Below are 15,780 nucleotides of genomic sequence, written 5' to 3'. Positions count from 1 at the left end.
GATGCTATGATAGAAATGAGAATCAAAATTTCACTCAGCATCTACTTAATACTAGCACCCGCAGATAATCAAATCGAATGCACAAATACACAATATGGGTTGCCACAACGGAGGATATCAAATAAAGTGAACGTCGTTGCAGTTTCATCATTAACAAAAATATGATAAAACGTAAATGCTTTTACAAGAAAGCAAATCACTTGGTTAAACAAAGAACCATAGTCCAGAATGGTAGTGGCATCATCCAAGTATGACAAGGGGATGACCTTATTATATGATAAAAAATATATAGAAACAATAGAAATAAACAAGGTAAATGTGCAATGGCTTCTTCTTACTTGATGTTTATTCAGTAGTGCACTCCAGCAACACGGATAGGCTGACGGGTTGCAGTTCATCAAGATGTATTATCTTCAGTGCCTCCAGGTTTGGTGTCGTTGGTTGAGCTATCTGTTTCTCTAGAATTCCCTTTCAGATCTTCCGTACTTGAAGCTTGTCCTTCGGGTATATCTGAAGCCTGTGCCTGAGACTGGTTATTGATAATTCCATTACTATTAGTTTGGGGATCACTTTCTTTAGGCTGCTCCGTTTCCAAGGTCTGTGTCTCCATTTCTCCACCTTGAGTATTATTGCCTTTGGCTTGTAGATCCAGTGTGTGCTCTTCAGATGACATCAAGCTATTCTCAGATTTATCGTATGTTTGGATGCCACTTGATGTGTCCTTTGTTGATTTGGGAACAGCGTTGCCCAGTAGCTCAACCCCTGAAGCTGGTTTTCCTGATTGGCTTAAAGCTTGATCTTGAGATATTCCGTTATTCTTCTCATTCATGTTTTTGCCGAGGTTTGATTTATCAGGCTCACCAGTTCCAGTGTTTTGTTCGTCAACATCTTCAATTTGCTTCATGCTGTCCTGTGACTTTTGTTGGTTTCTGGCTTCTTCAGTTATTTCCATGCTTTCCTTGGGTGGTGAAGGCTGTATGTCTTTAGGTTTTGTTGAGATGCCAGCATTTCCTCCGTTGGTCTCTTTGTTGTCATCTTTAGATGATTTAGTACTGGACTGGTCAGTTTGCTGTTGCTGCTTGGATATTTCTTTGATTGGCATACCTTGAGAGTTTTCTTGAGAATTTGATGGTACCAATTCTGCAGAGGGCGCTCCAGTGGCAGCACCATTTTCGGATTGATCAACTAATTGACTCGCTGAGACAGAGAGACTGATGTTTGGCAGGTTGTTCGCCTGACTACCCTGGGAGGTAGTTTTCTCATTGCTTGAAAAATCAAGAGAAGCTTCACGTGGAGGATGTACAGAATCCATATCTATAATTTGAGGACAGTCATTCCAGACTCATCAGCAGCTAAGTATGAGAAGTTTGTTCTAACGTAACATTGCAGGGATAAATACAATTATATAAGACTATTACTATGATGAACTGGTGGTGGGTTCAAAGTGAAGGATCACTATTTAGGGTTCTGGACTAGCGAATTTCCACTACGATCAACCTGATATTATAATCTTTAAGGGTTTCAAACCGTCAAGTTCATTAACTAAAACAGAAACTTGTAGATACTAAAGAACTCAACAACATATTACCTATTGTAGAAAGACTCGGTTTCACTGCATCAGGGTCAAATTCTTGATTTTGCCCTGTAGGAGATGTAGAATCTGAACTTGATGACCCTCCAGAGACTGTTGAAGATAGTATAGTGTCTTGAACAGTAGATGATTGTGATCCAATGGTTTGGTCGTCTTTAACAACTTTAGACACTTTTTGACTTGATTGAATAGAGGGAGGCAGCTGTGTAGATTGAGTTAAATCTTTGTCTGCAATGCAATAGATGGAGTAAGCTGTGGCAGAAACTTCTGCTTTGATCACCAGTTATAACAAAAATATCTAGCATTGAGAAATATTATAATTGTAAGAACAATTGAAATATTAGTACTAGGCCTAGTCTAACATGGTTTCATCAGTAATGGGTGCATCAATTCCCCATACAAAAGAGTTGAGTGAAATTCTGTTCACCAGGGATTAATTTAAATGGTGCAGTACCTTGTGGAGCATCTGGGGCTGGAGCGGGGAAAGATGCAGTCCCTGGTGAAGCCTCTGGAGCTGGTCCAGGGCTCAACAGCATAGGTGGCTTGACTGCTTCATCAGTTGTGGATGACCTCGGTAAATCGAAATTTGGCAAGGAATTATCAGGCACATCCTGAAGAAATGTAGAGGAACTACTACCCTCAATAGATGGTGTTGGAGTTCCTGCAGGAGGCTGTGCCTCTTTATTATTTGAGGAAGTTGTTGCTAGCAGATAGCCACCTGTTTCTTTAGAGTTCCTATTCATATCTTCAAGACTTGAAGTTTGTCTCTCAGATATCTCAGAAGCCTGCACCTCAGACTGGCTACTGATAATTCCATTAGTATTAGCTTGGGAATCTCTTGCCTTAGGCTGCTCCTTCTCCGAGATCGCTGTCTCAATTTCTTCATCTTGAGTATTGCCTTTGGCTTGTAGGTCACGCATGTATTCTTCAGGGGTCATTATGCTTCCACTTGATGTATCCTTTGTTGATTTGGAAACATCGCTGCCTGGTTGCTGAACCCCTGAAGCTTGTTTTCCTGATTGATCTAAAGCTTCTTCTTGAGATATTCCGTTGTTCATCTGATTCATGTTTTTGTGGGAGGTTTGATTTTTCAGGCTCACCAGTTCCAGTGTTCTGTTCCTCAGTATCTTTAACTTGCTCCTTGCTGTCTTGTGCCTTTTGTTGGTTTCTGGCTTCTTCAGTTGATTCCATGCTTTCCTTGGGTGGTGACGGGTGCATGTCTCCAGTTGTTGTTGAGATGCTAGTACTTACTCCATTGGGCTTGTTTTCATCTTTAGATGATTCTGTGCTGGACTGGTCAGTTTGTTGTTGTTGCTTCGATATTTCTTCAGTTACTTCCATGTATTCTTTGGGTGACGAAGGTTGTATGTCCCCAGGTGTTGCTGAGGTGCAGGGATAAATAGAACTATATAAGACTATTATTACGATGAACTGGTGGCAGGCTCAAAGTGAAGGATCGCTATTTAGGATTCTGGACTAGCGAATTTCCTCTGTGATCAGCCTGATATATGAATCTTTAAGAGCCTCTAACCCTCGGGTTGATTGGCTAAAACAAAAACTTTTAGATTGTGAAGAACTCAACAACATATTACCTGTCATAGGAAGACTTGGTTTCACTGCATCAGGGTCAAATTCTTGTTTTTTTACTGTAGGATATGTAGAATCTGAACTTGATGGCCCTCTAGAGCCCACTGAAGATGATATGGTGTCTTGAATAGTATATGGTTCTGATACAATGGTTTGATCATCTTTAACAACTTTAGACACCTTTTGACTCGATTCAGTAGAGGGAGGCAGCTGTGTAGATTGAGCTAAATCTTTGCCTGCAATTTAACAGGTGGAGTTAGCTGCAGCAGAAATAGCTTTGATCACCAGTCATAAGAAAAATATCTAGCTTTGAAGAATTCTTAGAACAATTGTAATACTAGCACTAGGCCTCTAACATTGTTTCAATAAAGGGTGCATCAATTCCCCATAAAAAAGAGAAACCTAGTACCTAGTTCTATTCACCAAGTATTAATTTAAATGATGCAGTACCTTGTGGAGCATCTGTTGTTGGTGTAGGGTTCACCATAGGTGCCTTGACTGCTTCATCAGTTGCGGATGGCATTGATGAATCAAAATTTTGCAAGGAATTAGCAGGCCTATTCTGAACAAATGTAGAGAAACTACTATCCATAGTAGGTGGTGCTTGAGCTCCAGCAAGAGGCTGTGTCTCTTGATTATTTGGAGAACTTGTTGGCCCATAACCACTAGTGGGAAGAATGTCACTATTGATTTGTGTTGGATCAGGCACAGTGGGTGCCACGCCTTCTTGATCAATTGAGGCCGGTTTGGTCTTTTCGGTTTTGTCCAACACATCAGTAGGCACACCATATTGTGATGAAAGGTCAGGTGGAGACTCAGGAGTTGGTTGTGTTTGAGTTAACTCGGCATCGTTCTCTTGACTCCTTGGCTCGTTGGGCGAAGGCAATTGTGTAGACTGAGATGAATCTTGACCTGTAATCGAAGAGCCAGCGTCAGCAACCATATAACTTCAGAAAAATTTTAACACCTGAACAAAGCTTATCTAAGACTAATATGTCGCATGTATATGGTGAGCTAAATGACTGCAATTAGATGTTAGGATAATTAATTACCACCTGGAGCTAATTTCTGTTTAGAAAGAGCTACTTCACCAGGTGTCATAACATGTGGAGCATCGGGAGTCGCTGATGGCTTCAGGGTTTCAACTTTGCCATTGGTGTCAGTAGATACATCTTCAGCGGGAACAGATTTGACAGATGCAGAAGGTGGAGGTGCACGGGGTACTTGTTCTTCAGTTAAAACAGGTGATACTGCTGAATAGTTAGCTGGTTGACTATCAGGATAGACTTCCTGGATTTTGGTTATGGCACCAAGATTATCCGAGGTTTGTGCTTGTCTTGTGATTGATGGAGATGTTCTGGCTTGTTGATAAAAGATTGGTTGCGGAACCACCGGTTGATCAGCTGCATCATCTTTGGTTGGCTCAACAGATGAAAGGGGTTGTGTGGCACGGGCTGATTCACGATCTGAAATACATTAGTGGAACTGTTATTTTGAGGAGGCTTTTATACCCCAAATCACTTTTTCCAACAGTAAAGAGAAATTAGTTACCTGGCAGAGTGGATTTCTGATCAGTGTGGACTACTTCAGCTGCTAACATACCACCAAGCTGGGATTCCAGAGTTGATCTTGGCCCAGCAGTGGGTGTCATGCCTTCTTGGTCAGTTGAGGTCGGTTTGGTCTTTTCAATTTTGTCCAACACATCAGCAGGCACACCATATTGTGACGAAAGGTCAGGTGGAGACTCAGGAGTTGGTTGTGCTTGAGTTAACTCAGCATCGTTCTCTTGGCTCCTTGGCTCATCGGGCAAATGTAATTGTGTAGACTGAGATGAATCTTCACCTGTAATCGAAGAGCCAGCATCAGCAACGAGATAACTTCTTCAGGAAAATTTTAACACCTGAAGGAAGCTTATCTATGACTAATATGTACGCATATAGATGGCGAGCTAAATGGCTCAATAAGATGTTAGGATAACTAATTACCAGCTAGAGCTAATTTCTGTTCAGAAAGAGCTACTTCAGCAGGTGTGGTAACATGTGGAGCATCGGGAGTCGCTGATGGCTTCGTGGTTTGAACTTTGCCATTGGCGTCAGCACGTATATCTTCAGTGTGAACAGATTTGACAGATGCAGAAGGTGGAGGCGCACGGGGTACTTGTTCTTCAGTTAAAATAGGTGATACTGCTGAATAGTCAGCTGGTTGACTATCAGGAGAGACTTCTTCGATTTTGCCTATGGCATCAAGATTATCCGAGGTGTGTGCTTGTCTTGTAATTGATGGAGATGTTCTGGCTTGTTGATAAAAGATTGTTTGCGGAACCACCGGTTGATCAACTGCAGAAACATTAGTATCTTCTTTGGTTGGCTCAACAAATGAAAGGGCTTGTGTGGCATGAGCTGACTCGCGATCTGAAATACATTAGTGGAACTGTTATTTTGATGAGGCTTTTATACCCCAAATCTCTTTTTCCAACAGTAAGGAGAAATTAGCTACCTGGCAGAGTGGATTTCTGATCAGTGTGGACTACTTCAGCTGCTAACGTACCACCAAGCTGGGTTTCCAGAGTTGATCCTGGCCCAGCAGTAGGTGACACGCCTTCTTGGTCAGTTGTGGTCGGTTTGATCTTTTCGGTTTTGTCCAACACATTAGTAGGCACACCATATTGTGATGAAAGGTCAGGTGGAGATTGGGGAGTTGGTTGTACTTGAGTAAACTCAGCATCGTTCTCTTGGCTCCTTGGCTCATCAGGTGAAGGCAATTGTGTAGACTGAGATGAATCTTGACCTGTAATCGAAGAGCCACCGTCAGCAACGAGATAACTTCTTCAGGAAAATTTTAACACCTGAACGAAGCTTATCTATGACTAATATGTACGCATGTATATGGTGAGCTAAATGGCTGCAATTAGATGTTAGGATAACTAATTACCAGCTGGAGTTAATTTCTGTTTAGAAAGAGCTACTTCACCAGGTGTGGTAACATGTGGACCATCGGGAGTCGCTGATGGCTTCGTGGCTTGAACTTTGCCATTGGTGTCAGTAGATATATCTTCAGCGGGAGTAGATATGAGAGATGCAGAAGGTGGAGGTGCACGGGGTACTTGTTCTTCAGTTGAAATAGGTGATACTGTTGAATAGTCACCTGGTTGACTATCAGGAGAGACTTCTTGGATTTTGCTTATGGCACCAAGATTATCCGAGGTTTGTGCTTGTCTTGTGATTGGTGGAGATGTTCTGGCTTGTTGATAAAAAAATGTTTGCGGAACCACCGGTTGATCAGCTGTAGAAACATTAGTATCTTCTTTGGTTAGCTCAATAGATGGAAGGGGTTGTGTGGCACGGGCTGACTCATGATCTGAAATAAGTGGAACTATTATTTTGAGGAGGCTTTTATAACCCAAATCTCTTCTTTCAACGGTAAAGAGAAATTAGTTACCTGGCAGAGTGGATTTCTGATCAGTGTGGACTACTTCAGCTGCTAACGTACCACCAAGCTGGGATTCCAGAGTTGATCCTGGCCCAGCAGTGGGTGCCACGCCTTCTTGGTCAGTTGGGGTCAATTTGGTCTTTTCGGTTTTGTCCAACACATCAGTAGGCACACCATATTGTGACGAAAGGTCAGGTGGAGACTCAGGAGTTGGTTGTGCTTGAGTTAACTCAGCATCGTTCTCTTGGCTCCTTGGCTCATCGGGTGAAGGCAATTGTGTAGACTGAGATGAATCTTGACCTGTAATCGAAGAGCCAGCGTCAGCAACGAGATAACTTCTTCAGGAAAATTTTAACACCTAAAGGCAGCTTATCTATGACTAATCTGTACACATGTAGATGGCGAGCTAAATGGCTGCAATAAGATGTTAGGATAATTAAGTACCAGCTAGAGCTAATTTCTGTTCAGAAAGAGCTACTTCAGCAGGCGTGGTAACATGTGGAGCATCGGGAGTCGCCGATGGCTTCATGGTTTGAACTTTGCCATTGGCGTCAGCATGTATATCTTCAGCGGGAACAGATTTGAGAGATGCAGAAGGTGGAGGTGCACGGGGTACTTGTTCTTCAGTTGAAACATGTGATACTGCTGAATAGTCAACTGGTTGACTATGAAGAGAGACTTCCTGGATTTTGCTTATGGCACCAAGATTATCCAAGGTTTGTGCTCGTCTTGTGATTGATGGAGATGTTCTGGCTTGTTGATAAAAGATTGGTTGCGGAACCACAGGTTGATCAGCTGCATGATCTTTGATTGGCTCAACAGATGAAAGGGGTTGTGTGGCACGAGCTGACTCACGATCTGAAATACATTAGTGGAACTGTTATTTTGAGGAGGCTTTTATAACCCAAATCACTTTTTCCAACAGTAAAGAGAAATTAGTTACCTGCCAGAGTGGATTTCTGATCAGTGTGGACTACTTCAGCTGCTAACGTACCACCAAGCTGGGATTCCAGAGTTGATCCTAGCCCGGCAGTGGGTGCCATGCCTTCTTGATCAGTTGAGGTTGGTTTGGTCTTTTTGGTTTTGTCCAACACATCAGTAGGCTCATTGGCATCCTGAATGCTTGGAATTGTCTCTTGGCCCATTGGTGGTGGAATTTGATCGTCACTAGACAGACCAGTCACATCATCGCCAGAAATAGGAGTTACATCTTTCATTGTCCTAGGCGCAAGCCGCCATTGATCAATGGTTGACACACCATTATCAGGAGCTTCTTTCTGTGATGTTTGAGAGGCATGTTGTACTTGGGAAGTTGGGCCTTGGCTCGAAAGAGGTGGCACCTCTTTCTGATCATCAATTGTGTCTTTTTTCATTGGATATTCAGTGCTATAGTCATCACGAAATCTTTCCCTGGGTGGTGCTGAAGCTGGTTTCTCATGAGAGGCAGATGGAGAACCAGGAGGTGGTTGATGCTTTGGAGTGGAATAGTCTACTTTCCCACCAGCTGGGAGGGTTCGAGCTTGTTGACTGCCTTCCACAGAAGGGTACCCAGAATCTGTACGCTGTCCTGTGGGTCCTGAGGCTTCACTTTCTATGGGCATCTCCCTAAGTTTCTCAGTTGAGAATGTTTTTCCTCCTTTTGTTGCTAGAGTATCTTTTCCAGATTCTGCCTGTGAATGTGATGAATCCATGCCTCTCTGATCTGTAAATGACGATTTTAGTTCCTTTAAAACATCTTGAGCATCTGACTGAAATTGTGTTGAAACATCCTCTCTTTCATCAGCAGACGGTATTCTAGATCCTTCATTGGTGTGTTGGGTATCATGAGAACCAAAAGATTCCACTCTGTCTAATGTTGAAGCAGGTCCTATAATCTCTTCAGAGGCAACTCTGGATTCCCTGGTTGTATCCTTAACATCTGGAGACTGTATTGTCTCATTGGTGAATGACACTTTGGGTCCCTTAGTAGCACCACGAGCATTATCAGGCACAACCTGCCTTGATTGAGAACTAGCTTGCAGAAGTTCAGGAGATTGCCTTATAGATGAAAAATCACCAGTCTTTGTTTCTGCAGACATGTCTTCAGCATCTTTGGCCACCATTTCCTTTCGTGCAGAAATGGTTTCTCTTCTTTGCATTCCTTTATCCCAGGTACCTCTGCTTTGCCTGCCTCCATCCCAAGTATCTTGAGCTTCTGCTTGAGCCTCTGCATCAGTTCTACTTGAATCCATTTCAGACATACTGGGTGCTGCAGAATCAGGAATCTTTGTTTCTTTGAAAGCGTCTTTAGCATCTTGAGCTGTCATTTCCCATGATGTAGAAATGTTGTCTTTAACAGGCTTTGTGGTGTTCTTAAGTTCAGGATCTATCTTTTGAAATGGTGTGGTAGTTCTGTGAGCATCGTCCACTTCTTGCTTTGGGAGGGAGGCAGAAGCTCTCAAAGGATCTGAAGGTCCAGGGGATGATGTGGAGTCAACAGCCTTTGGTTCTCTAATATCTTGAGGTGCTTCCAGAGTTGTAGTTCCCATAGATTGCTTTCTGGTGTCTTCAACACTTGGATATCTTGTTGGCAAAGGTGGAGACACAGTAGGAGCATCTTCAGGTGTCACTTTCTTTGATGGAGTGAGTGCAGCTTGGGGCATATCAGAAGGTTGTGTGGCAAACAATAAAGAGTCAGCGGTATTTGATTCCTCAATAGTGTCTTCCACATCTTGACCCACTGTTTCCTTTGGTTTATCTCTTGGTTCTTTGGTGTCGTCAATATCCCGGTACCTCCTTAGGAATGGCATAGTTGTGCTACGAGAATTAGCTGCTTCTTGCTTTTGGAAGGAAGCGTCAGCTTGCCGAACATCTGAAGGTTGCTCTCTGGATGATGTGGAATCAACACTCATCAATTCTCTGAAGGTATATCTACCATCTTGAACTGCTTTCTCTGTTGGTGTAGAAGTTGTTCTTCTGGGTTGCCTGCTGTTGTCTTCTGCATTTGGATATCTCGTTGGGGAAAGCGGAGTTACACTGAGAGAATCAGTGGCTGCTGCTTGCTGAGACGGAGTAGTTGCCACTTGCTGAGTATCTTGAGGCTGTGCACTCCCTCTAAATAATGTAGAGTCAATAACCTTTGTTTCTTCAGATACGTCTTGAGCATCATCATCCATGGTTTCCTTTGGCTTGTCTCTTAGTTTTTTGGTGGTGTTGTCAATATCAGGGTACCTCCTTTGGAATGGCATGGATGTCCTACGAGAATCAGCTGCTTCTTGGTTTGAAAGGGAAGCAGAAGCTCGACGAACATCTGAAGGCTGCTCTTGGGATGAGGTGGAATCAACACTTGTCGATTCTATAGAAGCATCTCTACCATCTTGAACTACTTTCTCTGTTGGTGTAGAAGCTATTCTTCTTGGTTGCATGCTGGTATCTTCTGCAGCTGGATATCTTGTTGGGGAAAGTGGAGTCACACTGAGAGCATCTTTGGTTGCTGCTTGCTGAGATGGAGTAATTGCAGTTTCTTGAGTATCTTTGGGCTTTGCTCTGCCTATAAATAATGTAGAGTCAAGAGCTTGTGTTTCTTCAGAATCCTCACCCACCGTTTTCTTTGGCTTATCTCTTGGTTCTTTGGTGGTGTCTTCAACATCAGGGTACCTCCTTTGGAATGGCATAATTGTGCTATGAGAATCAGCGGCCTCTTGCTTTTGGAAGGAAGCACCAGTTTGCCGAAAATCTGAAGGTTGCTCTCTGGATGATGTGGAATCAACACTCCTTGGATCTCTCATGGCATCTCTGCCATCTTGAACTGTTTTCTCTGTTGGTGTAGAAGTTGTTCTTCTGGGTTGCCTGCTGCTGTCTTCTGCAGCTGGATATCTTGTTGGGTAAAGTGGAGTAACACTGAGTGCATCGTTGGCTGCTGCTTGCTGAGACGGGGTAATTGCTGCTTGCTGAGACGGAGTAATTGCTGCTTGCTGAGTATCTTCGGGTTGTGCTCTCCCTCTGAACAATGTAGAGTCAAGAGCCTTTGCTTCTTTAAAGCCATATTGAGCAACCTCAACTCCTGTTTCCTTTGGTTTATCTCTTGGTTCTTTGGTGGTGTCATCAATATCAGGATATCCCTGTTGGAATGGCATGGTTTTCCTACGAGAATCACCTGCTTCATCCTTTGGAAGGGAAGAAAAAACTCCACGAACATCTGAAGGTTGCTCTTTGGATGATGTGGAATCAACACTTATCGGTTCTATAAAGGCATCTCTACCATCTTGAACTTCTTTCTCTGTTGGTGTAGAAGCTGTTCTTCTGAGTTGCCTGTTGATGACTTCTGCAGCTGGATATCTTGTTGGGGAAAATGGAGTCACATCGGGAGCATCTTTGGCTGCTGCTTGATGAGATGGAGTAATTGCAGTTTGATGAGTATCTTTGGGCCTTGCTCTGCCTCCAAATAACGTAGAGTCAAGAGCTTGTATTTCTTCAGATATGCCTCGAGAATCCTCACCCACTGTTTCCTTTGGTTTATCTCTTGGTTTTTTGGTGGTGTCTTCAACATCAGGGTACTTCCTCTGGAATGGCGTAGTTGTGCTACGAGAATCAGCTGATTCTTGCTTTTGGAAGGAAGCAGCAGTGCGCCTAACATCTGAAGGTTGCTCTCTGGATGATGTGAAATCAACACTCTTTGGTTCTTTATCTCTGCCATCTTGAACTGCTTTTCCTGATGATGTAGAAGCTGTTCTTCTGGGTTGCCTACCGCTGTCTTCTGCAGTTGGATATCTTGTTGGGGAAAGTGGAGTCGCACTAAGAACATTGTTTGCTGTTGCTTGCTTCGGTGGAGTAATTGCAGCTCGCTGAGTATCTTGGGGCTGTGCTCTGCCTCCAAATGTCGCTGAATCAAGAGCCTTTGTTTCTTCAAAGTCATGTTGAGCAACCCCAGCCCCTGTTTCCTTTGGCTTATGTGTTAGTTCTTTGCTGGTGTCTTCAACTTCAGGGTACCTCCTTTGGAATGGTGTAGTTGTACTATGAGAATCAGCTGTTTCTTGCTTTTGGAAGGAAGGGACAGTGTGCCGAATATCTTTAGCTTCTGCTTGTCTCAAGGGAGGAGTTGCTTCTTGCAAATCTTTTGAAGGTTGTTCTCTAGGCATTGCATATTCGCCAGCCTTAGTTTCTTCTAAGCTGTCTTGAACCTCCATTCGCCTTTGTTTAGGTGTCTCGCTACCTTGGATGAACTCTTGAGCACCTTGGTACCCTGTAGAAACATGTGTGGTTGTGTGAGGAACTTTAGATGGTGCTTTCTTTGATGACAGAGGAACATCTTGTGAAGCATCCTTAGGTTGCAATCTAGAAGGTGCAGAGCCATAAGTCCTTATTACTTGACTGGTATCATGTACATCTTGATCCATTGTTCTCCTTGGTACAAAAGAAGTTTCTCTTGCTCTCTGAGTGGCACCTTGAGAATCATCATATGTTGTTTGGAAAGGTGTAGCTTGGGCATCTTCCTCCGTTGAATGCTTTGGCCAATCAGCACCTTTTTTCCTTCGATCAAATGATGTTTCATTCTCTGAAATTCTAGCATCAGCAGCATCTCGCGGCTGCAGAGAAGCATCCCTTGTCTGATAAGTATGGGGTGTTTGAGCTATAATTTCTGGACCTCGAACTAGTTTGTCCTTCCTGCTCTTTGGTTCTTGAGCAACAGGACGGATGCTTGCTTGCTCTGAATCTTGTGGTGGGTATTGTTGCACATCTTTGCTTGGTTTTACTTGACGACTAGGCATTGAATCAATATCTCCCTGCAGATTGCGCAAGCCAGATGTGGCAGCATGCCACTGCTTAGACTGCAGCATCTGGTGTTCAGTAGAGTGGAGATTGCTGGGAAAACTATCTGTAGCTCCCTGGGTAGTGGATTTACCATATGTGCCTTCAAAAGTGTGAGCAGTATATGATATTGATTCCTTTTCCTCGGAATAAACACCAGTAGATTTTCTGTCACTTTTATACAAGTCAGATGCATTGAGTTGGTCAGAATCTTCTTTGGTTGCTGCTAGACTGGTTTGAGAATGAGTGTCCAGCAATGCTGGAGGTTTTTGTGGGGTAGGTTCAATATAGGGTCTAGTGGGAAGGTCTGTCTCTGTGGCGTCAGAGGGAACTGAGACATCTCTAATGCTGGACATATCAGCATGAATTCTTGGAGGTTTATCAGGTGCAGTATGGAAGGTACCAAGGCTTGGGGTAGATGAGGTGTTGGTTATTTGAGTACTTTGGTCCAAGTCTGGTGGAGTTTCTTGATGGGTATTAAAGATGGTAGTCTGTTTGTTTGGGGAAGTTAACGATTTATGAGTAGTAGTACTTTGGCTCGAGGATACTGATGCTTTCTCAGATAAAGAATCAGCAGGAGGAGGCTGATCTGCCTGAGGAGCAATGGGAGATGGTGAGACAGTACCAGGAGGAGGAGGAACCAATATTGTCTGAGACCTTGTGCCAGTAATGGTATGCTTCTGTGAGTACAGTCGAGTTCTGCCTCCAGCGGCTGTACGATGCTCTCTCTGCCACTCCTGCTGCTTCTGTTTCTCAAATTCCTCCAATTTGTGCTGCTGCTCCACCCTTGTCATATAACTCAGTACCTGCTTCCAGGAAGCCCGGGTAGAAATATCATTCCACCACCTCTGCACATTCTTTCTTGAGTCATAGAGGTAGACAAATTTGCTTGATGCTGTGATATAGTGGGAATTTGGCAAGTGAACAAGGTCAGCGAGGGTGAATTTGTTGCCAGCAAGGAATTCACTGTCACTGAGCCTTTGCTCATAAACTTCCAGAATCTCTTCTAACTTTGCCTTCTGCATCTCTATATCATCATCTTCTCTATCCAGGGGGAAGGCTAAGTGGCAGAATAAGGCCCGGCTTGCAGGGTTGAAAGTATGCTCCTCATGATGGAGCCATTGCTCAATTGAAGCTCTCTCAAGGGCATCCTTCCCAAGGAGGAACGGATATCCGTGATGTTCATAAGTTTCTGCCACATAGCGGCAGATTTCTCTGGATTCTGAAATTAGAAGATTGATAGTCAATTTGGACTGAATGATAAACTGTATTGTTTTGAAAGGCTTGATTTAGTAGCATAACAAAAGAATATAATTTGGAGAATGGAATAGAAGGAACTTTCAACTGAAGTGTTAGTACCGAAGAGCAGTTGACTTTGAGTTATATTTGAACTGTCACCATAAAGTGTCGTTTCACAATGTGCATTAACTAATATGAACCCTCAAGAATTGTCAACTCAACGTAGAGGTGCAGTTGAAAATTAACATTTTGGGATTGGGATATTGTTTACCAATGCCGAATTGTATTCAGCCAGTACTACATCAATAAGTCTGTGCCTACAAGTATACTAAATAAAATCCTTTATTGTCCTTAAACCAATAGAAAAACTCGCATTTACTGTGTGAGAAGCAAATATTTTGGCTAATTTACTTCATATCACATATAACATTTCTTGACGTGAACATCACATATAACATAGTTGCCACTGATTTGAAACGTTATTGCAAAACTGCCATTAGAAAATTACAAAAATGCCACTAGAATTGTCATTCTAGTGGCATTTTTGCAATTTAGAAAAAACCAATGGCAAATTTGCAAAAGCCCCAACATAGTTATATACTTGATTGCAGGTGCATGTTTGTTTCAGTTCTAATGCATGATTGTGTTGTATGATCAAGTTCATATGCAACTAAGCACATCGGTTATTTTGGTCTGGCATGCTTGCAGCGAAATGTGGATCTCTGTACAATAACTTGTACCTTGGATGATATTAGACACACAAAATGATTTCTGCCATCTGTACTTCAAGAACAAACTACTACTATATAATATACATTGTGTTATAGATCACCCTGAGTGAACATGTGAATTTCTATGTTCTACCATTTTGTGGAAATATTTCTAGAGTCTGCTTTTTTTGACAACCAGAGACTGCTTTTATGGCAGAAATAATCACCAGATCATTGCTAGTTGTTTCAGTGCTACAGAATTTGCTGACAGAGCATATGCTTTGAAACAAGATGGTTGGCACTACACAGATAATCTAGCATCACCAGCCGACTAGCTGTATACTACCTCCGTCTCAAATTACTACTACCTTTGTAGTACAATTGAACTACAAAGGTAGTACTGCGTAGTATTTTGAGACGAGGGTAGTACTTGTTAACTACCATGCCAAAGTGAAATGATGTATGTTCTGATGAATAACTAAAACTTTCTTCTTTTTCTAAAAATAAAGAATAAATTTTCATGATATTCATGCAGGTTGTTAACAACACGTACACTACAGAAAATTGCTCCCAAACTATGTCATTTTAGCATTTCATCAATATATATTTCTAATAACAGCTCAAAACAAACGGTATCTCCTGTTGTTGTAAGCTAAATAAATTATATATTCCAGAAATACATCTGACATAGAATGGTAATTGTTATTTCATAAATCTGAAATATTACCTTCCAGAAATGTAGGACCATCATAGAACGGAACTGGAGCATGGGTTGATGCCTGAGGAGTGCAAAGAAAGAGAGCATGATAATGAGTTTACAATGCATAAGCTCTTGATGTGCCTGGACAATCACAAAAATTGGAGACAATTACCTGGAGTCTAAGTAGGCTCTTGTAAGAGGCTGTGTGAGTCTCAAACTTGACATCCTTCTCATAGAGGCATGCGAGCACCCTTGAAACATCAGGTAAGATCAGAGATTTCTCATGATACACCTTCACAATAGGTGCTCCAGTACCAAGCCCTGCCATGATGGCAAGAGCCTATGCTGCCAATGCTGAAACAATGTGAAATCAAACGTATTAACTTCACTCTCAAATAGAATAGGTTCCCCACCTCTTGGACCAAGCAAAGAAAAGATGCTTAAAGTAGAAAACTAAAGGATGGGCCAAATACTGTAAGAGACCAAAATGGTGTTAAATAAAAAGAAAAAGGAGATAAAGGTGGCAAAGAGAAAAAGTTGTGGTAAACAAAAATCAGATTATTCAATTTGGTTGACCTACAACCTATGGATCTTTCTTCTGAAGATTTAAGAAAAAAAATCCTAGCAGGCATTCCAGGAATTGCATACTCATAACGTAGTAAACCTAACAATTTATAGACAAAATTGTATTTGGTATAATGGTGCATCCACCATGCAGAAGATCTTGTGCTTCCTTT

General features: G+C 42.4%; 1 protein-coding gene across 1 annotated transcript; it reads right to left on the bottom strand.

Annotated features, from left to right (window-relative positions):
• Window positions 1–103: 103 nt before the first annotated feature.
• Window positions 104–15,371, bottom strand: LOC102718390 (mucin-16-like). Its single transcript, XM_015841210.2, is given in 16 exon segments — window positions 104–1,314; window positions 1,589–1,819; window positions 2,046–2,538; window positions 2,540–2,973; window positions 3,184–3,414; window positions 3,629–4,090; window positions 4,231–4,644; window positions 4,730–5,020; window positions 5,164–5,589; window positions 5,675–5,965; window positions 6,110–6,535; window positions 6,617–6,907; window positions 7,052–7,465; window positions 7,551–13,616; window positions 15,071–15,122; window positions 15,216–15,371. Coding segments are annotated over 16 exon segments (11,595 nt in total). The 3' UTR covers window positions 104–397.
• Window positions 15,372–15,780: the final 409 nt, after the last annotated feature.

This window comes from Oryza brachyantha, chromosome 9 (assembly GCF_000231095.2).
Source record: "Oryza brachyantha chromosome 9, ObraRS2, whole genome shotgun sequence".
Lineage (NCBI taxonomy): Eukaryota > Viridiplantae > Streptophyta > Magnoliopsida > Poales > Poaceae > Oryza > Oryza brachyantha.
The sequence above is the reverse complement of the archived record's forward strand: the minus strand, read 5'-3'. Positions and strand labels throughout refer to the sequence as shown.